Source organism: Dermacentor albipictus, chromosome 5, assembly GCF_038994185.2.
Source record: "Dermacentor albipictus isolate Rhodes 1998 colony chromosome 5, USDA_Dalb.pri_finalv2, whole genome shotgun sequence".
Taxonomy (NCBI): Eukaryota; Metazoa; Arthropoda; class Arachnida; order Ixodida; family Ixodidae; genus Dermacentor; species Dermacentor albipictus.
Genome location: NC_091825.1, coordinates 88,424,726 through 88,450,557, shown reverse-complemented (window position 1 = coordinate 88,450,557; position 25,832 = coordinate 88,424,726). Strand labels below are relative to the sequence as shown.

At 48.6% G+C, this 25,832-nt stretch overlaps 1 protein-coding gene across 3 annotated transcripts in view; it reads right to left on the bottom strand.

The window, feature by feature from the left end:
- Positions 1 to 25,832, bottom strand: part of LOC135906852 (sodium-coupled monocarboxylate transporter 1-like) — a 114,956-nt gene that overhangs the window by 55,284 nt on the left and 33,840 nt on the right. Inside the window, exons 2-3 of one of the 3 annotated variants that reach the window (XM_065438460.2) lie at positions 8,372 to 8,623; positions 4,373 to 4,492 (exon numbers count right to left, since the gene is read on the bottom strand). In XM_065438460.2, coding sequence (XP_065294532.2) covers positions 4,373 to 4,492; positions 8,372 to 8,590 — 339 coding nt within the window. In that variant the 5' untranslated portion in view covers positions 8,591 to 8,623. The remainder of the gene's footprint in view (positions 1 to 4,372; positions 4,493 to 8,371; positions 8,624 to 25,832) is intronic. The other 2 variants (XM_070538524.1, XM_070538525.1) reach the window with 2 other exon arrangements.

The window sequence follows — 25,832 nt, the reverse complement described above, 5'->3', positions numbered from 1 at the left end:
CAGGACCTTCCAATCAAGGTACGGCATTAGAGATGGAGAGGCTATGGTTAGGTCTATTGAAGAATATGATTTGTGTGTAGTGCTATAAAAGGTGGGTTCTTTTTTGTTCAGAAGAACTGCACCGGTACATAAAAGAAAGTCTTCTATAGTACGCCCTCTTGCATCACAGCGCAAGTCGCCCCATAGCGTATTATGGGCGTTCACATCACCTGTTAAAATGAATGGTTCCGGAAGCTGATTGACTAGAGTTTCAAGATCTCTTAGTTGCAAGCGATGTTCAGGTGGTATGTAGAGGGAACAGACCGTAACCAACCTGTCGAATAGAATCGCCCTAACTGCTACTGCCTCAAAATTAGTTTTAAGGTGGAGGTGTTGGCAAGCAACTGACTTCTGGGCTATAATAGCCACGCCACCAGACGCGGCATGGCCATCATCGCGATCTTTCCGGAATAATGTCTGTTGTGTTAAGAAATTTGTATTTGATGTTTTCAAGTGTGTTTCCTGAACGCAGAACAGCCTAGGATTAAACTCTTGTATTATTTCTTTTATGTCATCTAAGTTGTTTAGAATGCCACGGGCATTCCAATCAATAATTTGCACAGCCATTTTATTAGGATGAGAAATGTTCCGTGTTCAGGTGTGTAGTAGTGTACTTTAGGTGACAGGACCGTCGTCTGGCCCTGTTATGGGTTTTTTGTTTGTTTTGGCAAGCTCGAGAGAGCCATGCCGGTGTTTCGGCACCAAACGTTCCGGTGTCGTGTCCATTGCTTCCTGGGAAGCGCTGGACGCCCGCGCGTGCGGGCTTCTAGTTTGTTTGTCAGACCTCGTCTGGCGAGGCGTGGTCTTGAGGCCCGACGTACTCGGGGTAGCCGGCCTCTGTGTCTTGGTAGGTGGCGCAGGTTTAACTGCTTCCACCTCGGGGGCGGGCGATGCCACAGCCAACAGCTCGCTGTGTGCGGGCCGAGCAGGTGGCGCAGGCCGGTGCGGCGCTGCCCCCTGACGCGTCGCATCGGCGTATGTTGTGGTGTGGAATGGCGAGCACCTTTTTCGTGCTTCCTTGAAAGAGATGTTTTCTTTTACTTTTAGCGTGATTATTTCCTTTTCTTTTTTCCAGTTGGGACAAGATCGGGAGTATGCTGGATGTTCACCCTCACAGTTTACACAGTGAGGCGTTGCTTCACATTTATCTGAGGCGTGGCCTTGGACTCCACATTTCGCACACGTGAGTTTACCACGGCAGCTCTGCGATCCGTGGCCAAATCTTTGACATTGGAAGCATCTTCTTGGATTAGGGATGTATGGTCTGACAGCTATCTTTGTGTATCCAGTTTCTATTGTTTGTGGCAGATCGCAAGTGGCAAATGTGAGGATCAGGTGCTTAGTAGGAATTTCTTTATTTTCTCTTCGGATGATGATTCGTTGTACGTTAGTGACATTTTGCTCTTTCCAGCCCTCTAACAGCTCTGTTTCGGACAAATCAATGAGATCTGCATCAGATACTACACCGCGTGCTGTGTTCATAGATCGATGAGGGGAAACGGTAACAGGAATATCTCCAAATGCCACAAGTTTGTTTAGTTTGCTGTGCTGGTCTTTATCATGGATTTCAAGGAGGAGGTCCCCGCTCGACATTTTGGTGACCTTATAGCCTTGGCCAAGTGCATCAGTCAAGCCTTTAGCAACAAGGAAAGGAGATACGGTTCTAGCTGGTTTTTCTGTTTTTTCGCTGTGAACGACTTGGAATCGGGGGAAGATTTCTTTTGGTTTGAAAAGGCTTAGAATTTCATTGGTGCGTCCCCTCTTTTGAGGGTGACGATCAAGCAGAAGTGGAAAAGCAGGTGTTCCCATAATATTACGGACATTTTCGGCGGCAATGGCGGCCACCCACCATGGAGCCCAACAGGGGGACGCTGTAGCACTTAACCTGTAAGGCTGCAGACGCCAGCCGTGCATTGCTGCTATAACCTAATATAACATACCCAAGGGAGGGCACATACACAAGGTTAACCCTAGCCGCCTAGAGAAATTAGGAAGTGACGGAAGAGAAGAGATGATAGGACAGTAAAAGAAAGAAGATACGAAAGAAAAAGATTGAAGAGGGGGACAGGAAAAGGCGACTGCCGATTTCCCCCGGGTGGGTCAGTCCAGGGGTGCCGTCTACGTGAAGCAGAGGCCAAAGAGGTGTGTTGCCTCCGCCGGGGGGCCTTAAAGGTCCGAGCACCCGGCATCGGCTCAACCTCCAGGATCCCCCTTTCCCCGGACACGGCTAAGCCGCGCACGGCTACACGCGGGAGGGTCCAACCCTCATGTGCTCGGGTCCGTGGTGGCGCAAGGCACCAAACGCCTGCTGACGCAGACGCCCCTGCGGGGGGTCACGAAGAGAGGAGGCGGTGAATGGTGAGGTGTGCATTTGGCAGATATGGTGTTACATATTCTTTGGCTTGTCGTTCTTGCCACGTTGTCCGCGCGTGTACGTAAGTACCGTTATTTTCGCAAAAACTGTGATTTCGAGAACTAAAGCGTGTTATGTGCGATTGTGCACCGTGCGTTTCTGTCCCGCTCGTTATGCGCCGTGTAGGCAATAACGTCAGCGTTGTTTGTCGCTGCTGTCTTTCCGTGTTTCCTTCATGCGCAAGCACGAACGCGTACTGAGTGACCCAAGTTTGAATTCGTTTTGCAGCCAGACTAGCGCTTGCGTTGTGTTTGCACTTCGCGAAAGCGCTGGAGAGGCGTCCGTGAGCTCTTCGCCCTCGCCACCCGTGGAACTTCCTGCCGCCGCGGAGTCGCTCGAGCGCGGCACGACAAATCACCAGGGCTCGGCAGCACGCGTTCGCTTGGTCTCTTTTGACAAAGGCTGCAGCACCTCCGAACGCGATGCTTCCTAAGTGCGGGCTAGAATGCTCGGACAGTAGTTATTACAGATAGCATAACAGATCCTGTTGTTCTTTCGGAGTCTCGACTCTGGTATTCAGCCGCAAGGGTGTTTGCTCCGCAGCCCAGCTATTCTTTATTGAGTCCAACCGATTGGCCTGTTCAAGATGCATCCGAGTTTTATCATTTCTTCGTACATTTCAATATTTTACGATTGATATTTCCTGGTGTTGTTCTCATAATTTCCCCCTTTTCCATGTCAATTACTTTACACCAGTCCGTAAAATTTGTTTTCTACTACAACTTCGAATAATCCATACACTTTATGACCTCCATGGCCAGTGGGTATGAGACCGACCGACCGACCGACCGACCGACCGACCGACCGACCGACCGACCGACCGACCGACCGACCGACCGACCGACCGACCGACCGACCGACCGACCGACCGACCGACCGACCGACCGACCGACCGACCGACCGACCGACCGACCGACCGACCGACCGACCGACCGACCGACCGACCGACCGACCGACCGACCGACCGACCGACCGACCGACCGACCGACCGACCGACCGACCGACCGACCGACCGACCGACCGACCGACCGACCGACCGACCGACCGACCGACCGACCGACCGACCGACCGACCGACCGACCGACCGACCGACCGACCGACCGACCGACCGACCGACCGACCGACCGACCGACCGACCGACCGACCGACCGACCGACCGACCGACCGACCGACCGACCGACCGACCGACCGACCGACCGACCGACCGACCGACCGACCGACCGACCGACCGACCGACCGACCGACCGACCGACCGACCGACCGACCGACCGACCGACCGACCGACCGACCGCACTGGCTCGGTCTTCGGGTCGCCTCCACAACATATTACCAGAGAGAAAGCGAACGTCTATGCATGGTAGCAGCGCTCGGCATAGCGAGAATGCAGAAAAGGAATAGACGGGACAAGTGCTGTCCTTCAACTAAGCATTATTGGAAGCGAAAATTAACTTAAGTAAAAGCTCAATCAAAGACAGTGCTTGTCCCGTCTATTTCATTTATGTGTTCTCGTTTTGCCCTGCGCTGTTACCGTATATAAGCACAGCAGGGAAGTGCAGTTGATTGGCCATCATGATCGAGGTTCTGTGAATTATTTTTCCTCCACCACCAAGAACAGCAGTTGCGGACGGATTGTCCAGAGTTGAACAAATGCTCTACTGGTCAGGTAGCGTATTAAAGGAGAGAGAGAGAGAGAGAGAGGACATAAGGGCTTTTGGTCACTGACCAAATCAAATGTTAATTAAAGTTTAGGAACCCGTAAGGGTTGCTTGCTCAACAAAAAAGCCGTATGGCTTCCGAAACGTCAGTTAACTTTTGTCTTGGTCACTGACAAGAATTATGAACAAGGAGCTCATGTAAGCGTGAATTAACATTTGGCTCCGGTCAGTGACATTTGTGTTCTCTACAGAGTGCGCAGCGTACCTCGTTGATGCTGGTGAGGTTGAGGCCGTGGTACACCGGCAGGAAAAGGTACGCCGACAGGAGGACGCCGGCGGATGTGGCAAACACGCCCATCCAGAGCAACGAGCCTCGCATGAACACCTGCGTGCCGGGGCGAAAAACAACTTTTACACTACATTTACGCACTTACAGGAAAATGCAACAGAAATTCTGAGAAGTGTCTACTAATGCGCAAGCATTCTTTGGCTCGGCTACTACTTCGCTTTTGCTTACTTATTTAGCTAGCTTATGCACGTCTTCCCATCGCTGCCAATAATCTGCTGTAACGCTACTATAACGATTACACTCGTTAAGTCGACCAATTATGCATCTATTTTGCAGGCATGAAGCGTCACGGGACGGACATATATTGTCGCGATATTCGCCAATTAAAGAATGATTAGACATTAAAAGAAAGTGTTAAGTGGGTTCAGCGACAAGGCAGGCCACATAAATCTAAGCGGTTAAACGCAGGCGCGTGTCAGTCTGACGGCCACAGCTGCCAGTAAAGTGCCACAACACGGGAAATGCCCGTCGGCAGCTGCTGATGCCGGCTTGCGGCCGCGCAAATGACAGCCGCCCTTGTACTGACGACAGCGAATCGAGCCAGTGTATAGTGGCAACCAGTACACTCGCTGCAGAGCGGTCTTTTTTTCTTCTGTTTGCAAAGCACTCTGCTGTGTGATTTGTGCCCCCTAGCTGGACGTTTTGTTGTCCATAAAGCTTGCGGGGGCTGCTGTCCCTCTATGATAGTCAATACATGATGATGAATTCAATAAAGAAGAGCCAGACTTCAGTGATTATTTGATTGCATTAGCCCAGCTACTGCAAACATCATTTATGAGCCGTCGGCTCCTCGATGCGTCAGGCTTCCACGCGATCTTGAGAAGACAGACAATGAGAATGCTAAGCGTGCATAAGTTCATAAGAGCTGACGACAACTAAGTAAATAATTAATACCACCAACAAAAAAGAACTCTTGGCTACAATGCACGAAGAAACACATAGATCGCCACGGTGGTCCAATGGTTATGGCGTTGCGATGCTGAGCTCGAGGTCTCGAGTGCTCTCCCGTCAGCGGCGGCCGCATTTCGATGGCGGTCAAATGCAGGCAAGCTCCGAATCGGGTCCCGTTGAAGAAACTGCCATTACAGCTACTACGTGTGTTACACTTGTAATATTCTAACATGTTTCTATCGCGTTCGTTGCTTCGCCTTTATGGCGAAACCGATAGTTTTCTTTGTTATAGAGAGAGATAGATAGATTTCTAAGGCTGTTACGGCCGCGCGTCTGTTTTCGTCGTTAACCGTATATTTGCAGCAACTTCGTCCGAGAATAGGCGAGCACGCAGAAAATACATATTCGGGACCCGCTCCGACCTCGTCATATTTGTCGTCAGCCTAGCCTGCATTAATTTGTCATCGACTTACCTATAACCCTCACTCACTGCTGCCCCATGCATATATACCCTGCCGTGGGCGTCATAAAGTGTGATGTACAGGGAAGTTTTCATTTGTACACTGGCGCTTTGCACGTGGCAGTGGCGCTACACATCGATCCCATGTCTCGGTCTGTTGGTTTGGGAGTTGTGTGGCCTTGACTGTTGCGGCGCTGTGTGTGCGTATTCGCCGAAGCAAACTCGTCCCTCTACATGCACTATGTGCACAAGTGTATAGAGGTATATCCCTGCAAAACGTCCCCTTGGTGCGCCTCTCCTCTGTGACAAACATTAGTAGCATGCGACCGGAACAGCGACGCCCAGTAATTAATTATTGCTCGCACAATTTGGATGGTAGCGACGTCGAGAAGCGCACCTAGCTATAGCGAGCGAATGAGCGAGCGTCTGTGTGTGCGTGTGTGTTCCTGAAGCGTAGCCTTTTCCTTTCTCTATCACCCTCTGACGGCGCCGGCTCAGCGCCAGTGATACCGCACAAGGCGGCCCAGCACCCACGACGTCCGTTCCCTCCCTCTCCTGGGCGAGAGCGTTATCGAGAAACTATAATATGATGGCGCGCATTGCAAGCACCGAGCATTCGGCTTCGTTCGTCTTTACGAGAAGCTTGTCGAGCTGGCCGCTCTTTACGCAGCGAGGTAATTAAAGGGGGTCGCTGTTTGTTACGCCTCCTCGTCTTTGGCTGGACCGTCTCCGCTGACGGCCAAGCTCCAGACCGCTGGGACAGCGGGGTAACCCTAGGCACTCGTGAGACCCTTTGCAACACTTTTCATGAGCCAGGGAGTAGCCGGTGCTGTATTCGCGCACGAACTAGTTATCATTTCAATAAACAGAGATAGAGAAAATAAAAGAAGAAATGTGAGCACCTGAAGTATTTTTTTTCCCGCACACTTATTAATTGACAATGTCTACTCTCCCGGCAACCGGGAGAATTTCTGAAACGAATTTCTCCCGGCACTTATCTCCTATTGGCTCTCTGATGGTTAGGTTATGTTTAGGGCACACCTGCAGGCAGTTTTTCCCGCCAGTTTGACAGGCCACTTCCGAGCGCCAACAAGAGGCGAGTGCCGGGAAAATGGATGCTATCTTAATCATTAGCTCACTTTGCTCAATCAACGCACTGCATGAAGAAATACACAAATTGAAAACACAATAAAGTGGAGATAGATCGAGACACACTATAGCTGACGCAGTAAGCGTTAACAATAGGGGTCGCCGAGAAATATCTGAAAAGAAGAGGATATTCTGGACTCATAGGAGAAAGCTCAATGAAAAGAATTCACGAACGATTACGATACTCTCTAATGCGAAATTTGAGCGCAGAACTTTACATCTTTTCATTTCGTGATAAATTGGCTGGCGCGGACAATATGTCTCGTGTATAGCACGTTGCAAACAGAGCGAAGTGTGGGGCGACTGCCTCGCTAATCGGGAGATCGAGCGAGGCAGCGCATGGGTGACGTGTGGGTTCGATTCACAGCAGCCGCTGCAGACAGACCTTCACTCATGAAGCGCTTTGTTTCCGCACAGACGACGCACGCTATTCTGGCGTCATATCGTACCCATAGTCGCCGCACAGCTCGTCTTGCGCGGCACTACGCTTTTCTTCTTACGCTTTCGTTCCGCCAACGACGAGAGCGGCCCTTCGTCGCGGAGAAGTCGTGCCACCAATTTCAGCGGCGACAACACCCAAGGGACCGTCACGTCGAGCCTAACTCGTAGCCCCTCGCCATCGCCCCTTGCAGGAGCTGTGATGCCTGTCACACACGCAGGTACCACTACTGACCTATGCAGCAAACGGCGCGGACGATCATAGCCCCCCCCCCACCTCACGCCCCCCCCCCCACTGGAAGCGCAGATGAGATCGCCCACGTGGCTGCGGACTCAGCGCATGCTCAGGCCGTCTCCCCTTCGCTCCTCCTCTGCTTTCCGCCTCGTGGTTCCGCTGCACCCTCCTTCTGCACTTTCCTCCTCCTCTCTTCGCTATGACCTTTCTTTCATCTACCGCTGCGCTCCGCGTTCGCTTTCATTCTTCGGGGCGCTCGTTCGCTCGGTTACACCGACGCCGCCGACTCTCGCCGTAGGAACGGGCTATTAAGAGCTGCGCTTTAAAAAAGAATAAGCGCAAGAATGCACCGTTTATTCTCGCAATTCCAGTTAAAATGACAGCGAAAAGTTAAAAGAACTAGGAATGAATCCGCTCGCAGTATAATTCGGTTGCCTGCTATGCGAGATCGTCCGACAGAGCACTTGCGATGGGGAGAATCGACAAAGCGGCACATAACGTGCCCCTGTAAGGGTCAAGGCGACTACTGGCACAGTGAGAGAAAACCGGCTACCTGCCACTTGGCTAGAAAAAATTGGCCAGGTGGCTACCCTAGCCCAACGCCATAGCCGCTGTGCTACCGCTGCGGTTCATATCCCACGATCAGCCTTCGGCTTGTGGATTCGCGGCATCCGTCTACGTGTCTCACGGATTCATCGACTCGTCCGGCATGGCAGCCTAAAGCTAAACTGGTCTCTCTCACCTGGGCAGGAAGGCCGAGCACGTTGACGGCCGAGAAGAAGCTGGCCATCATGGACAGGGAGACGGGCAGCCAGCCCAGCTGTCCGCGGGCGGTGAGGAAGTGACCGGTGCTCTGGCGGCGCCGGTCCTGCCACGCCACCCAGACGCCGATGGACATGGACAGCGCCAGCAGGCTCGCCAGCACCGCGTAGTCTACCACCGTGAATCCACCGCTTGCCATGACGACTTCTCAGTCAGCGTGTCGTGGGCCTTCCTTTAAAAGTGCGCACGTGCGTGCTAGCGTTGTTGTTTTTCTACACAGGTGCGACGACGAACGACAGCAAGAACAAAAAGAAATTGGCTCGTGATTCGAGGCGTATTACGGGCACCACGTAATGGAACCGTCATATGTTGGCCATGATAAAAGAGCACTTGTTGACGCGAGAGGAAGGAGCCACAACAGGCTGTATAACCGCGGTAGGGGCCAAAAAAGAAAGGAGACAAAGAAAATGCCGAAGCTAGGGTAGGAGAGAAAAAGAGTGAATCAGCGCTGCGCTAAGCTACCCGCCGGGGTGGCTTAGCGCCTATGGTGTTGCGCTGCTAAGCATGCGAGGTCGCGGGATCGAATCCCGGCCATGACGGCCGCATTTACATGGAGGCGAAATGCAAAAAAAAAAACGCCCATGTTCCGTGCGTTGGGAGGACGTTAATGATCCCCTGGTGACCCGCCGTGGTTGCTCAGTGGCTATGGTGGTGGGCTGCTGAGCACGAGGTCGCGGGATCGAATCCCGGCCACGGCGGCCGCATCTCGATGGGGGCGAAATGCGAAAACACCCGTAGTACTTAGATTCAGGTGCGCGTTAAAGAACGCCAGGTGGTCAAAATTTCCGGAGTCCTCCACTACGGCGTGCCTCACAATCAAGTCGTGGTTTTGGCACGTAAAAACCCCAGAATTCAATTCAATAGTACCTTATTGATACCGAATCGAGTACGAATCCAATAATGCCAGAATCGAATAACGAAAACATTTCGACTAAAAACAGTCATTCTTATCATGAATATTACATCCTAGTATATTCACAATGTTAGCAAGTGTCTGTCATAACAGTGTAGGTTATGAAACGCTGTTTATTGAATGTCTGAACTGGGGGGGGGGAGCTTTGAAAACAAATGGGCAGTTTGTTCGCATGCCCATAATTCTTCGGAGAGCGTGAACAAACGATGCCCAGAAAATAAAAAAAAAAAACATAGAGGCTCTCGCTCAATGAGCTTTGTATATAGCGTGCTCCATTACCAAACTTCAAGTATTTTAAGCCTACTATGGCCGCCGGAATGATATTTATGCCAGCTTTGCTTCAATTTTATGTTTTGCTGCGCACATTGTAGGAAATAACATGTTCGAAAACTACTCGAAATATATTCGTATGTGCGAGTACCGACAATTCGCTTCGAAGTCCGGATCGAGTCGTACATTATTCGATTCGTTATTCACCATTTTCAAATATTCGCATGCCTAACGTTCATAAGTTGCCCGCATTATGAGTAGAAAACCTGCGCAAATATGTCTGTGTGCTAGACCCGGACTTCTACGAGCCATCACAAGGAGGCGTCTCCATCGAGCGCAGAAGATGTCTGGAGGCAGCAGGATAGGGTTTTGGCTTGAGGCATCGGGTGTACGTGGATTAAGGAAAAAAAGAAAAAGAAACGGAGAAGATGATAAGGAGGAGCTTTATCGCCGACGCATGTGAACAGAGTGAGCCTGTCGGTATCGCCTAATTACGACTCACTCGGCGGAGGAGTGCCAGATAAACTCTTGCAGCGGCGTCTAATATGCTCCTGTCTTATTCTTCTTTTTTTTTTTGTCGCACGCTACGCAGGAGGACAATGTGTTCATGAGCGAAGTAGACATCTAATTATAGCCCACTTCCTGCGTTCAAAAGCGGGCGCGTCTTGCTTCGGGTTTTCTCCTCGCTTCACTTCGTCCCTTCCACAGAAGGGGACGCATTCGATGCCACGGTTGTTCAGTCATGCTTCGTAGGAGCGCTGCATTCACTGCGCACTATTGACTGCTAAAGATAACAAGTGTTACAAACGAATAAAATAAATTATGTGCGCACTGGTCAAACATGGGCCTGCAGAGAGTTGTAATGCACGCAAGGCATGGTGCGACGCACAAGAGCACCACCTGTTTCTTTAGCAAATGCCGGCATACACACGTATATATATATATATATATATATATATATATATATATATATATATATATATATATGTACAGTCAAGTTGGAAGCTGTTTCTGCGCTTTACGCATTGAGACGGAGTGGCGTACGGGGGGCATATTATTTGGCTCGGCCTATGCTTTCTTCAAATTGCAAATGTACTGTTTCTTACAACATGGCTGCAAGTGGATTTTCTCGTGCGTGCGTTCAGTAACTATAGTGTTGCCAGAAAGCCCCAGGAGAATTGGAAACGACACATCACGCATTCGACTGCCAATAACATTGAAGGGGTGGCTACCCGTCCACGGAACTAGGAGACTCGGAGCTCGGCGCTAAGGATCAGCAAAGAGCCTTTATCACGAAATCGTAATTGCTTGCCATCGCAATAGTGATTTCAAGCAATTACAACTTGCCTTGACCACGACTGGAAAATCGCAGCTTACCATCACAAGTTGTGATGGCAAGCAGTGCACAAGGTATACGACATAGAGCGCTAACAGACGCATTTTTCTTATGGCCCCGGCGGCGCCTAGAGGAGTGTCATCGTCTTTTACTGTTGAGTTAGCGGCAGGTCGCATAAGGCAATGCAGAAAAAAAGTGAATAATATTAATACTACTAATAAAAACAGCGTCTTGGAGCGCAGCAATTCGACCACGTGCATGTGTTTTCCATCAGACACAGCGCGTGGAAGACTTCATTTCGCTGCTTCTTGAGTCTGACCAGCATATGTATTGCAAGAGCAGCCCGACGTAAGCGTTCTTGGCTGGTAAGAATATTATTACTGCTGAGTGAAATTGCCACGCTCGAAGCAAGGCCACAACTTAAACAAATCAACCGAGTTGATCAGATACAGAAGTGCCTGTGCGCGACGTGGATCGTCCACCTCCCGAACAGCGAACTTGCGCTTCAGTTGGCAAGATCCAGAAGATCTAGTTACGTATTTGAAACCCCCGATACACGAGGTCAAAATTCTTAAGTTTGTAGGGTTTACCTTCCCCATAACTGACACAGTGGGGTTACGTGCGGTGTGTAGTGGAGGGCCCACTGTGACCACTTGGTGTGTAGCGTGCGCCCAACACACAGTGCACGAACGTTTTCGCACACCGGCCCAACTTCGAGATGCGGCATCGCGAACCCGCAAAAACAAAACCGCGACCTCGAGGTCAGCAGCATGACGCCATAACCACTGTTGTGCCATTACCACCAGCCCGGATTCCGAACCTACAAGATGCAGAATTTATCCTGCGAGCGACCTTTGGACAAACCCGGGGCTGCGCCGAAAGGCACAGCGCCCTAATTCTCCCTTGACAAGTCAAGATGCTGAGCCGTCAGGCAGTGGTGTCCTGCGGAAAAGTATCGGCGAGCGACATGTCCAAACGTGCAACCAAGTGCTAGACAGCCCGGCGCCGCACCTCCCTTTGCCTGGAGGTCACCGCGCCCGCCAACTTTGAACCGGGTGGCCAGCGTGGTCTCTGATTGGACCTCTCGGACGACCGTCGTGTGCTGGCTTTGTATTGGGCCGTTTGAGTGAAAATGGTTTCTCCGGATCCGCCGACCCACCGGGAGCTGAGTGCCGCTCTCGAGTGGAGTGAGATGTGTCACGCGTCTCGCCGGATGTCGCTGTGCGGGAACAGTCGCGTTTGCTGTGAGCTCTCGGCGCCCGTGCCGATCCGACCTTATCCTGTATAATGACCTGTATACAACGTATAAAGTCCCTTTCGTTATTCTCACCGACGCCTGACTCAGAATCTTCGCTACCAACGCTCTGTCACGAAACGGGTGACGAGCGCTACGGGACCACCTCAATGTCGCAATAGTGGTGGCAGCGGTGCAAAGTCGTAACAGTGGATGGCAGCTACGGGATTGACCGGCATCGGCTACCTCGGCGCGGTGAGTGCCTGAAGTTTACCTCAAACACCAGACTTTCTCTGACACAGGTTATAGTAGCTTAGGGAAGGATTTGGTGTTGCATTCTGTTAACCTTGTGTGTTTCAAGCCTAGTGAGAGTGTTTTGAAAACCAGGGGATGCTGAGGGGATAAACAGGGCAGTGTGTGAAATACTTGCGGTTGTCTCACTAGTAGCGTTGTAGTAACGTACGGCAGGTATATTCAAAAAGGGTAAACAGCAGGAGGACAGTGTGAATGATGGAGAAGTACAAGGTCAAATAACTTCTCCTAATTTGTGAGGAGTTGGGCATTGAGTTGGCCTCAACCAAAAGAAAGAATGCGATCCTTGAGGCCATGAGGACAGGGGACGTAACGGCTGAGGAAGCCGAAGAGGCCTGGGTGGATATCAATGAACGCCAGGAGCAGCAGGCAGAAAAGGAACGTCGCGAGGAGGAAAAGAGGGAGAAGGAACGTTGCGAGGAGGAAAGGAAAGAGAAGGAGCGGCGTGAGCACGAGCTTAAAATGAAAGAGTTGGAAACCCGAAATAGCTCGCCGGCGCCTAGTCTCACTTCTAACGGTCCAAGAATACGCGATGAACTTCCACCCTTTGTCGTCGGAGAGGATATGGCCAAATACCTCGTGAAATTTGAGCACGTGTGCTAACGGAATAGCATTGAGCGATCCCTCTGGGCACAGAATCCTGGGGATTCTGTGCCCAGAGGGATTCTGTGCCCAGAGAATCCCTGGGGAGGCATCAGACGTAATAACTTGCTTATCGAAAGAGGCGTTTGAGAGCTACAGTGATGTGAAGGAAGCGCTACTGCGGAAGTACAAATTGTCGCCCGAAGCTTTCCGGCAGAGGTTCCGGTATGCAAAAAAGGGCAGGGAGTCGAATGTTGACTTCGCGTTTCATCTAAAAGCCGACCTGGTGGAATGGCTGAAGGGCGAAGAGGTTTACGACGACCGCGACAAAATCATTGAATGCATCGCGTTGAAGCAGTTCTACCGTTGCATTGATGAGGAGGTCAGGCTCTGGCTGCATGATAGGTTAAAGGAGGTTAAGCTAGACAAGGCAGCAGAGTTAGCGGAAGAGTATTACACCCGCCGCAGCCTGCACAGCAAGGCAGTGCGCGTAGAAAAAGCAGATAGGAGAGATGGGTTTTGCGGGGAGCCCGACGAACGGAAGGAAATCACGCGTCGCGAGTTTCGGGAAGACGAGTCCCTGACAAAAGAAACTGTAAGGGAAGGACAAAATGCCTCTCAGAATGATAGCGATGGTCCCAAACAGCGAAACGATACGACGCGTTCTTTTGAAAAACGGAAACCGTTAACCTGCTACAATTGCAAAAAGCAAGGGCACATCGCTGCGAACTGCCAAGAGAAAATTGCTTTTGCAACAATACAGGAAACGCACAAAAACATACGACTATTGGAGCCCTATGTGCAGGAAATTAAGGTAAACGGTAAGAAGTGCCGAGCACTTCGGGACTCTCCAGCAACTATGGACGTGTTCCACCCGTTTTAACGCGATAGCGTTAAGGAGCTCGTGTCGCAGAAAAGCCGGTGTCGTCGGTGTCGGCGTCGGCGTTTGCGGCGTTGACCGTGAGCGATAAATCACGGCAGGCGCTTCATAAATAAAAAGCAACTTCCAAGATTGGCCCGGTGGGAATCGAACCAGGGTCTCCGGAGTGTGAGACGGAGACGCTACCACTCAGCCACGAGTTCGATGCTTCCAAGCGGTGCAAACGCGCCTCTAGTGAATGCGGTGTTGCCTTCGAAACGAGCCGTGGCAAGTTATACTGCGGTGTATATCGGTAATTATGAACATGTAACGTACAGAAGTCACAATTACACGAGTTGCGAAGTGCGTTTCCGCTGCATTTCTTCTGCGCTTTCCGCACACGCAGAGCCATCTTGCGGCAAACACAGAAGACCCCCTCCTCTCAATGTACGGCGCTGCCCCGACAGGAGGCGCGCCGCGCGCGCATTGGGACCGCTGCCAGGCGCGTCGCGGGACTCCCTCTCCCCTGACGACGCTTCGCCGTGCTCCCGGTTTAGATTACTATCTATCTCTCTGCCCGTGCCGATCACGACGTTTGGCTGGCGTACATCGTTTCCCCTCCGAGACACCGAGTTCTTTGGTTCGTTCCGTTCGCTCAGGCGCACGTTTCGTTGCCGCGCCGAACGCTGCGTTGCTCGACGCTCACCGCGTGATAGGTGGGCGCTAAGTCCGATGCGGGGCGCATCGTAAGTGATCGCTGTGCCGTAGCGCATTGTCTTATACCCCTTGGCGGGTCGACGGGAACGCTGTCGCGTCCCACTCTTGAAGGCGAAGCTTAAGCGTCCTCCAATTTTTTCGTCTCCTCAAGTGATTTTACGGGAGAGTGCGCTAGGATACGGCAAGTGGCCGAGGAGGAAAGTGTCTGTTTACCGATCGCAACGGTTATCCTTGAAGGAGAGTTTGGGAAACTTAACACAGAAGCCGCTGTGTCTGCCGCCCTTCCGGAGCACTTTCCCTACCTCTTCTCAAATAGCTCGGAGCAGCTGCTGAAGGATCAGGGCAAATCATTCTTTGCCGACGTGGCGTACATGGCCCTCACGCGATCCAAAGCGCGCCTGCTGTCGAGGGAACTTGACTTTGCGCCGGTGAGTGAACAGCGGTGCGGCACATGAACCGATCAAGGTAACTTAAGTGGCGAGCAGGCACGGGAGACGCAGAGCTCGGAGGCTGGCCTGGGTGAGCGTGTCCTGGAAGTGAGTGGGAGTGACACGTGCAGTGCTAGCCGTGATATGGACGCGACGCCGCAGTTACGGGCTCCACACTCGCTCCGGTTACCGCCAGCTGGCAGGAGCTGGCGGCAGTTGAAAAGGAAAGTCTGATTCGCGAGCAACAGGAAGGCTGTTCACTAGCCGATCTGAGGAAGAGCGTCAAACGGGGAGTGAAAAAAAAAGAGGGTTTCATGTTACGAGGAATCTGGCTTATTGTACCTCTGCTACACGAATAAGCAGGGTCGCAAATATAAGCAGCTTCTGATTCCTCGAAAATATCACCGGGCAAAATGAATGACCTCACTTGCGTCCTCAGTAGTGTGTTTTAGGTCCAAGTGATTTCAAGGGGACCATTCTAATTTTCATTATTATTGCTGATTAATAATTGTTCTTGATATTTTGGTGTGTTGTAATTTGAAAACTGGTTGTTTGAGCCTTGTGTACCAGATCGTACACCTGCCTGTTGTTGCAGCAGGAGCATAAAGGGGGACAGCAATTTAGTTAGGTTGATTTGGATTATGGCCTTGTCTGGTGTTTGGCGGGACACAGAGGGCACTTGTTCGTGTTGGGTGTTGCCTTTTGTCGGCCGGTTTTGCAAGCTGCAGAACGACCAACCGGGACCAGTGGCGAGAAGCAAGGGCTTAGGAACGACTCGAGCGGAGCTGGTTGAGGTGCCTTGGCGACAACGCGATGAGCAGAGCTCCTGTCCTGGTGAGTGGGACCTGGGCACGTGAAGTTACCTGGTATCCAGACACTGGACGTGAACTTGGACGAGCCTGACGAACGTGCGCGCCTGGCATCCGAGCCACGTGGAGGCAGCTCGTCTTCCCGGTGCCTTATCTGATGGCGGGGATGCTGTTGTGCCATTACCACCAGCCCGGTTTCCGAACCTACAAGATGCAGAATTTATCCCGTGAGTGCCCTTTGGAAAAACCCGGGGCTGCGCCGAAAGGCACAGTGCCCTAATTCTCCCTTGACAAATCAAGATGCTGAGCCGTCAGGCAGTGGTGTCCTGCGGAGAAGTATCGGCGAGCGACATGTCCAAACGTGCAACCAAGTGCTAGACAGCCCGGCGCCGCACCTCCCGTTGCCTGGAGGTCACCGCGCCCGCCAACTTTGAACCGGGTGGCCAGCGTGGTCTCTGGTTGGACCTCTCGGACGACCGTCGAGTGCTGGCTTTGTATTGGGCCGTTTGAGTGACAATGGTTTCTTTGAGTGACAATGGTTTCAATGGCCGCCTGGAAAACCCGATCCGCCGACCCACCGGGAGCTGAGTGCCGCTCTCGAGTGGAGTGAGATGTGTTACGCGTCTCGCCGGACGTCGCTGTGCGGGAACAGTCGCGTTTGCTGTGAGCTCTCGGCCCCCGTGCCGATCCGACCTTGTCCTGTATAGTGACCTGTATATAATGTATAAAGTCCCGTTCGTTATTCTCACCGACGCCTGACTCGGAGTCTTCGCTACCAACGTTCTGTCACGAAACGGGTGACGAGCGCTACGGGACCACAAAGTCGTAATAGTGGTGGCAGCGGTGCAAAGTCGTAACACCACTGACGCACCGTCGCGGGCATGGGGTCTAAATTAAGATTCGTTATAGGAAATACGAAGTATGTTAAGTTGCTCTTGCCAGCCGCTTATAGATTCTTTTTATGGAGTATAGTTTGCTCTAAGGGAACGAGATGGCGCTTTCAGCGGAGCGCCACCACCGTGTAAGCAGATAAGCAAGAGACGTTTAGAGTATTGGTGGAAGAAACGCAGGGAAGATATTGATACAACCGGATCAGTTAAAGTAGCGGTAGCGGTACAAGGTAAATAGAGAAGATTTAAGGAAAGAAAGCTAGGTTAAGGAGACATATACAACAATGCTAGAATGAAAAACAACATGTATAGCATACCTGGTTAAATCAAGCAGGCTAGGTGACCATTCGTCGCAACTCCGTTTCACAGAGGATGCTATTGAATAATAATAATAATAATAATAATAATCATCATCATCAGTCGATAGTGACAATTTAGACTTTTGCTATTTTTCATGTTTTTTTCTTTGTTTTCTTTTGGGGCACTGTTGGTTTACTGTATTAATTCTTATCACGGCTAGGGTGCAGCACTAGCGCCCGCCCGTTCAAAACGGTGAAGCCACATCAACATCAACAGCACGTTGCCTCAGGCGCAAGCGCAAATGCGAAACAGTTACCGCCTCCACATTGCTATATTGAGATCAGATGATCGGAAGTGCATCCGGGTGATGGCTGATGTCCTGTGCTTCATCTTTGCTACAAAATGTGGAACTGTAAAGGGAAGACGTGTGCAGTAGTTGGCTGCAAAAATAGTGACTGGCATTTTGGGAATGGAATAAATGTGTGGGGCCAAGTTGGGTTGCCTGTGTTGCCGGCACTTCGGGATGCACAGCTTACCTCGAGGTTAAGAAAGTTCACTCATCCGTCAGGGTGGCATCGCTAACCTCCAAAGAGAGGAGTTCAACGCCACATCGTCTATATTTATAATAAGGTGCGCGTTAAAGAATTCCAGGAGGTCGAAATTAATCCGAATTCGTTTTCTACGACGTGTCTGGAAGCCCCAGAGTTGCTCTGAGGCGTTACACCACATTAATAAAATCTATGGATGGATGCTGTGAGCGTTCTTTTTGAAACGGGGTGGTGGGTTGTGCCACCAAGCAAGCGCGCGCGCGCGCGCGCACGCACGCACGCACGCACGCACGCACGCACGCACGCACGCACGCACACGCACACACAGAGAATTTTTGTACGCCTCCGTTGTTTATGGTCTCCCCATTTTTCTACCACAAAACCTCCAATCGCCTCTATACTAATCTCTATTGCGGACATGTTCACTTTCCCCCTGCTATCCCTGAACCCAAAGTCTTCGAAAGACCAGAGGAGCCTAAACTGACAGCATGGGAGATATCTTCGCGGTGTAATCATACATGTTCTATTGTTTCCCTAGCTTTACCGCAGCAAGCACATGCGTCTTCTTCCTTGGTGCACCTCGCTTTACAGCTACGCGTTCTAAGGCCACCTGATCTCGCTTCGAAAAGGAGCTTCCCTTTTAGTTATTATTTTTTTTTATTTCGTTTTTTCATCTTAGGTAGTCACTCATAGCAGGTTTCCTTTCCATTGCCGCCAGCCATGTGATTGTCTCAGCCTCTCTGACATTACGTTTGACGTTCTTTGTTGCCATGTTGCTTACTTTATATATACTGGTCGCATACTTGCTGGTAACTTTTCTAGTTTTCTTCGTCCACTGTGAGTCAAAGTTCTTTCTTTACAGATACCTGGACACTCTCGCAACGCATTTACTTTCTTTCATATTCTTCAGTCGCTCTTCATAACCGATTGTACTGTGATCTTATCTCACTTCAAAGCTTCAGCCCATATCACCCTGCACAGCTTCATGTATTTATTTATTTATTTATTTATGATACCCTCAGGGCCAAAGGCATTACAGAGGGGAGTGGTGTTAATATACAAGCAAAACGTACAAGAAAAATACAATATTCGCTCATTATACAATGTTAGCTATATCATTGGAAAAATTACGTAAAATATTAGCACAATAACATGAAAAAACAACATTACAAATACCATGTTTATACATTGTTGGCTAGAAGATTTCGGAAGTGATGGTTATCACTGATAGATACAGTATCAGAAGGAAGGTGATTCCAATCGCGACTAGTCCTGGGCAAAAAGGAGTGAAAGAAATGCTTAGTGTTGCAAATGTCAATACCAACTTTGTGGCTGTGATCGATGCGATGGGATCGATAATGAGGCCTAGAGATAAATTGGTCGCGCAAAACAGGATGATAGTACAACTTATGAAAAAGAGTTAGTCTGGAAATTTGGCGGCGCGCAGACAGGGATGGGAGAGCAAGATTAGACTTCATGGCAGTAATACTAGCAGTTCTATTGTAGTTGCACAAAATAAACCTAACGGAGTTATTTTGAACAAGCTCTAGTGCCGTTACAAGCTTGTCCTGACTTGGATCCCATATCGAGCATGCGTATTCCAGCTTGGAACGTATTAGTGTTTTATACAGCAATAGTTTAAGTGACGATGGCGCTCTAAGAAAGTTACGACGTAGGTATCCTAACATGCGGTTTGCGTTGCTAACTATATGTTCAATATGAATGTTCCAGGTTAAGTTAGTGGTAATGTGAATGCCAAGGTATTTGTACGAGATGACTGATTCTAATTGAACATTGTAAAGGTAAAAAGGAGATATGGAGGTCTTAGTGCGGGAAATGTGCATTGTTTTACAATTGCTAGTGTTAAGTTCCATGAACCACGTTTTGGACCAAGTAGCAACCGCATCTAGATCGGTCTGTAAGTGGGTAGTGTCATTAACAGTTCTTATTTCGCGAAAGATAACACAGTCGTCAGCAAATAAAAGAACGTTAGATTTTAAGAGAGGCGCCAAGTCATTGATATAGATAAGAAACAAAAGCGGTCCAAGAACCGATCCCTGCGGAACGCCTGAAGAAACGTGACTAAAAGCAGAGCAGCACTGATTCGCGACAACAAACTGTGAACGATGTGTAAGAAAAAATTCAATCCATTTTAACAAATCAGTGTCTATATATAAATTTACTTGATTTAGTTTATGAAGCAGTAATTTATGTGAGACCTTGTCAAACGCTTTTGAAAAATCTAAGAATAAGCAAACGGCATGAGATGATCGATCTAAGATTTGGTGCAATGCGTGAGTAAAGCACATAAGTTGCGTTTCACATGAATATGTTTTGCGAAAGCCGTGTTGGGCGGCGCTAAAAAATGAGTTTGATTCCAGAAAGTTAACCAAGTTAGTGTAGATTACGTGTTCTAGTATTTTACAACAGTTACTGGTGAGAGAAATAGGGCGATAATTACAAGGAAAGTTTTTATTGCCTGATTTGAAGATTGGAATCACCTTTCCTTTTTTTCCATTTTTCGGGGAGCGTACACGTGTCCAAGGATTGTTGGAATATTTTTGTTAATATAATAGAGCAGTAGGTACTGGTGTTTTTCAAAAATTTGGTGTTAATACCGTCGAAGCCGGGAGAGGACGAGTTGTTTAACCCGTAGATAAGCTTAGCGACACCAGATACGTCGATTCGTACTGAAGGCATAGCTACGTAGTTGAACGCTTGTGTCAGGGGTAATTCATTTGAAGAAGCAGAGGAAAAATTCTGTACAAATGTTTGATTAAGAAGGGTCGCACAAAGATTGTTGGGTACGGGTTCGTCAGAAGAATCATGTAAAGTGATAGTGTCGTGTGGTGGAGGGTTAATGGTGCGCCAAAATTTCTTTACGTTAGAGCCTAGCATCGACGGAAGCACAGTGGAAAAATAGTTTTCTCTGGCGTCTCTAATGGCTGCAAGATAAGCGTCAGATGCAGCCTTGTGCGCATCCCAACGTAAATTAGAAGGTGAGAGCCTGGCTGCGCGATAAAGACGTTTTTTTCTTGTAGGATAGCCGTTTTAAATGAATGTTATACCATGGTGCCTGCGAATGGGTGGTGATGACTCGCTTTGGAATGTATTTTTTTATTAGTTCGTGCGCTTTAGTTTCGAATGCGTCCCAATTAGCGTGCACTGAGTTATTGTTGAAGTTATGCAAGAAGATGTCTATGAAAGCATGGAGTTCAGTATTGATTGCGTCAAAGTTTGCTCTGTTGTAGTCAAAAATAGTTTTGCGCTGTTTTGAGCGTTTTGGCGCTGTTGTTTCGATGTGAAAGTTTAGCAGTAGGTGGTCACTAATTCCAGGATAGCAAGTAACATCAGAGAGAAGATCAGGGGTAGTTGTTAGAATTAAGTCAAGTGTGTGGGGTGCAGTAGCGGATAATCTGTAGTCTTCCCGTGAGCTCCGAATGCGAGGAGTTCCACTGACCTTTGGTTGCCATCGAGTCTTGATTGTACTCCTGATTTCAAGCAAACAACCGCATTTCCAAATGTAGGTCCTGGAACCATTATACCTTTCCACATACCCCGGAGCACCTCGTACCTATTGTATCCCCATTGTGCACTATGTTTCATTATGGCCGCATTTCTCTTCCCCTTTGCTGTTGTTTTTTGCTGTGTTTCCATGTATATTTTGCCTTCTTTTATCCGTATACTACCAAGGTATATATATCATTTTACCCGATGTATTTTCTGGCCCTGAATCGACACTGTCTGTTCACTGATTTCATTGAATACCATAACACCTGACCTTCTAACGCTAAATTTCAGAACCACATTCTCGCCTTCCTATCCACAGATATTAGCCACACCTTACATATCCCTTTGCTTATTAGTTAGCAACACAATGTCGTGTACATAAAACGAACTTGGAAGCTGCTACTCTGCTAACACCATTCAACACTAACGGCATTTTCTAGGTAAACGTCCCTCAAAAGCTGTATACAATCGTCGCCCAAGCCTTCCCCTTCCAGAATATCCCACAGAATGTTGCGGTCTACGTTGTCGTACGCTCCGGTAATGTCTAAAAATGTAACATATAACGGTCTACTTTCTTCTCTTGATATTTGAATACACTGAGTAAAAACAAATAATACATTATCCAGACGTCTACCGATTCTGAAGCCATTCTGAAGCCCTCCCAATATGCCACTATGTTCTGCCCATGCTTGCAATAACTCTTCCTACCGCACCCATCGGGCATCATTAGCCCGCTATCGATTGTTTGAAAAGCCAATTTCGAGACTTTCCGGGCCATTCACGGACACACTACTCTATCGGTCGGGAAGGAGAAGAACTGTATTTTGTTTTTTAAGGAGTTCGCTTTTACTCCCAGGTGGTGATTATTTGAATGCTCTCCGAAGTTTTCGCGATCGTCAAAGCAGAAAGCAAAATGACCGCCCGCTATCGATGGTTTGAAACGCCGCTTTCGAGATTTTCCGCGCCGCTCACGGAAGCTCTGCGCCATAAAACGTGAAGGAGGAGAACTATATGTTTTGTTTTCAAAGCAGTTCGCATTTTCTTCCCGTCAAGTAGTGATCTCTTAACAAGCTCCGAAGTTTCAAGATTGTCAAAATAAAAAAAAAAGCAAAAGGTGGCCGCCTCTGAGAGCGGCGCGCTGTTCGAAAGATCACAGATCTCGAGATCTCGCTGCGTCTGCGGCTGATCTTATCGATGGATCGAGGGGCAGCGAGTCTGAGGATGAGAGCGACGTCTCTGAGAGCGACGACGACGCAAACCAACCCGTAACATTGGCGGACGCAGCCCGGCAGGTCCCACTGTAGTGCTCGCAGTTAAATTTTTGTAGTTCAATACCTGTTAAATTAAAAATTTAGATTTTTTTTCGGAGATAGTGCCTATTAGACGGCAATAAATTTTGTATACTTCATAATGTTTGTTACATTCTTTCTTAGTAAATACAAACGTATCTTTACCAAGTTTGTTCAAGTTTTATCCCACAATCCTGATTCTGGCAATTTATATCTTTTTGTGAAATACATCTCATTATTAAAACTTTTTTGTGTGAAAGGTGCATTCTGCTGCTGTTTGTTTATGTATTACATAAAATATTGAGTGCAGCAGTTCCTTCAGAAAGAAATATCTGGCGTAACTTAGAAAAATTATACTTACTTTCCCCATGGTAGGGAAAGAGTTTAATTTAATCGCCTGCATTGCTAACCTGTATATTATCGACGCAATGGTCAACGGTCTACATGAGTGAATTTTACCTTTCTCCTCCTTACCTTCATAAATTAAATTCATTCTACTTTGTCGCCAACTGTCTGATATTAATGTATATTTTAAAATTTTCCATTGCTTTCAACAGAGCTTCCTTACTTTTCGGCATTAATTCATTTAATCGTCTTAGCGGAAATCTCGTATAACCCTGTAGCTGTGTGCTTAGGAATTTTCTCTTCCGCTTTCTTCCAGTTCAAGTTTGTCAGCACTAGTTCCTTTTCCACCGGGTTCTCATTCATGCCCTTTCTTTTCTCAAAAACTACATCGTCATTGCCTTGAAATTATTCGGCTGTTCTTTTTCGGATGTAATTTAATGCCGCGCCCCCTTCCAGTTTGTTTCCAGCTTCGGCTAGGATCCATCATTTATGTCTGTAGTAGATATACAGGGTTTCCAAAATTAAGCTTTATGGTTTTCTTAAATTTAGGCACTGGAAGGCACGCGAAGACCATCTGTGCAAATAAGTTATGTAGTCAGTGGGACACAAAGTGAGATGGTAAATATCGCTGTCCGCAGCCCAATTAACTAAAATTTAATAATTAACTTTTTGTTGACTGCAATAAGTAGGTATGGTTGTATGGAAAAGTTAGAGGCAGTCTTGTTTCTACACAGTATAAGTTGGAATGATTCTTCTTGCGTGTCTGTCCTGCGAGATAACAGACTCCAAATTGTAATTGTCGTTCACATGATCACGCATGTAAGAGATTTAGGATCGGTGCAAAGCTCCTCCCTGATGTGACGCGGCTGTTGCGTGCGGCGTCTAGTCTGACAATGGGGCGGAGGCATTGGCAAGGATGATAACTGTCCTCCTACCCGTCAATGCAATTTGGCTCAATTCAATTTAGTCAATTTTAGGTAATTGTGCGGCTGACAGCGATAATCATCATCTCATTTCGTGTCCCCCTGGCCACATAACTTTACACCGGTGGTCTTCGCCTGCCTTCCACTGCCTAATTTTAATAAAACCATAAAGTTTAATTTTGAACACCCGGTATAGAGTCTCCCAGCTAACTTCACTGGAGTTAGCTGTCGAGCGGCCAGTCGCGCGGAATTTTTGCGTGTATTTGCGGGCTTCTTTCATGCCCGGAAAAACAGTTTTATGTAGCACGTATTGAGCAAGAGAAAGCTGTATCTGGAGTTTTTCATGTCGCTCTACAAGTTTCTCATTGGCACTTTTCATCTAATTATAATATTTGAGAAGCTTGTTAATTAAGTAAGACTAATTATCTAATTAGGTGTAGTGAAAAAAATAATTTGAGTATCTCCAACGACGGCAAACAACATTACCTCCATTCTGTTCAACTACGTGGCATTAACGTGGTGTAACGTTAAGGGATAAGAAAAGAGCAGATTGGGTGAGGGAACAAACGCGAGTTAATGACATCTTAGTTGAAATCAAGAAAAAGAAATGGGCATGCGCAGGACATGTAATGAGGAGGGAAGATAACCGATGGTCATTAAGGGTTACGGACTGGATCCCAAGGGAAGGGAAGCGTTGCAGGGGGCGGCGGAAAGTTAGGTGGGCGGATGAGATTAAGAAATTTGCAGGCACGGCATGGCCACAATTAGTACATGACCGGGGTTGTTGGAGAAGTATGGGAGAGGCCTTTGACCTTCAGTGGGCGTAACCAGGCTGATGATGACGTGGCATTCGAATATTTTTAAACTGGCTAAAGCTAGCTGTGTCACCCTGTACATCTGCCTCGGTAGGATATGAGCCACTTGCAGGAAAATTTTCGGAACTAATCATATCATATGATGATGACGAACATACGATGCAGCTGCTCACGTGTGTAAGCCGAATGTCGCCACCTGTCACGTGGTCACTATTGAGCGCAGCGTTGTTCCAGTACACATTTACGAGCTGCCACGCTGCTGCAATGCACATCCTCCGTGGCTGCTTGTGAAATACCGTGTACAAATAGGTTTACATCCTGTCTCGTTGAAAGTTGTTAAAACGGAGGATCACTGTAAATAATCTCGTTTTCTTTATCACGGCGGATCATTTAGTCCGCTGTTTGTTCGGGTGTACGCCAAGGAACTCGATTGGGACTGTCTTGCGCGGTAATCGGGTCGCGTTACCACGCGATCGGTATGGTACTGTTCGCCTGGTAATCGCCGCGAAACCCAGCGTTGCTATGGCACCCACTGAAATACAACATCGTGTCCACAAAATACTGCGTAGTGCGCATGTTTTGCGATTGAAAAAAAAAAGAAAAAGAAAATACTTCACGTATGTATAATAATCTGAGCAACTGATGCATAAAAGGCCGCGTAGCTTTGTTGTTGAGTTCTCGCAGCCTTCGGAAGTACTATATGTTTGCTTGCTCATGGCCTCGCTAGATGCTGTACTCTGTCTCACAAGTACCTTGCAACACTGCCGAAGGTATAAAAGGAATGCGCAGACAGTATCATTGTGCAGAGTAATATAGTTCCAGGTGTAACTGTCTGATTATTGGCGGGATTAGAGATATTTAATTTTGCTTGGTAAAAATAGATTAAATTCTGGAGTTTTACATGCCGAAACCACGATCTCAATATCAGGCACGCCATAGTGAGGGACTCCAGAGATTTGTACCGTCTCGGGTTCTTTAACATGCACCTAAATCTAAGTACACGGGTGTTTCCGCATTTCGCCCCAACAAAACGCGGTCGCCGTGGTTGAGATTCGATACCGCGACCTCGAGCTCAGCAGCCCAACACCATGGTCACTAAGCAACCAGGGCGGGTGTTCTTTTTTTGCGTGGTACATGGTAGATATTGTAGCGATACGTGATATGTGCAGCCTTTTGCGCATGCCCGTCGTATACGGCGGACCCTGCTGTCGCCTTCAAGAAAACGCAGCTTATGGTTACAACCCCAAAACATTTGTTGCACCTACCGCCAACCGCGCAGGAGGGCAAAGTAGAGGTTGAGC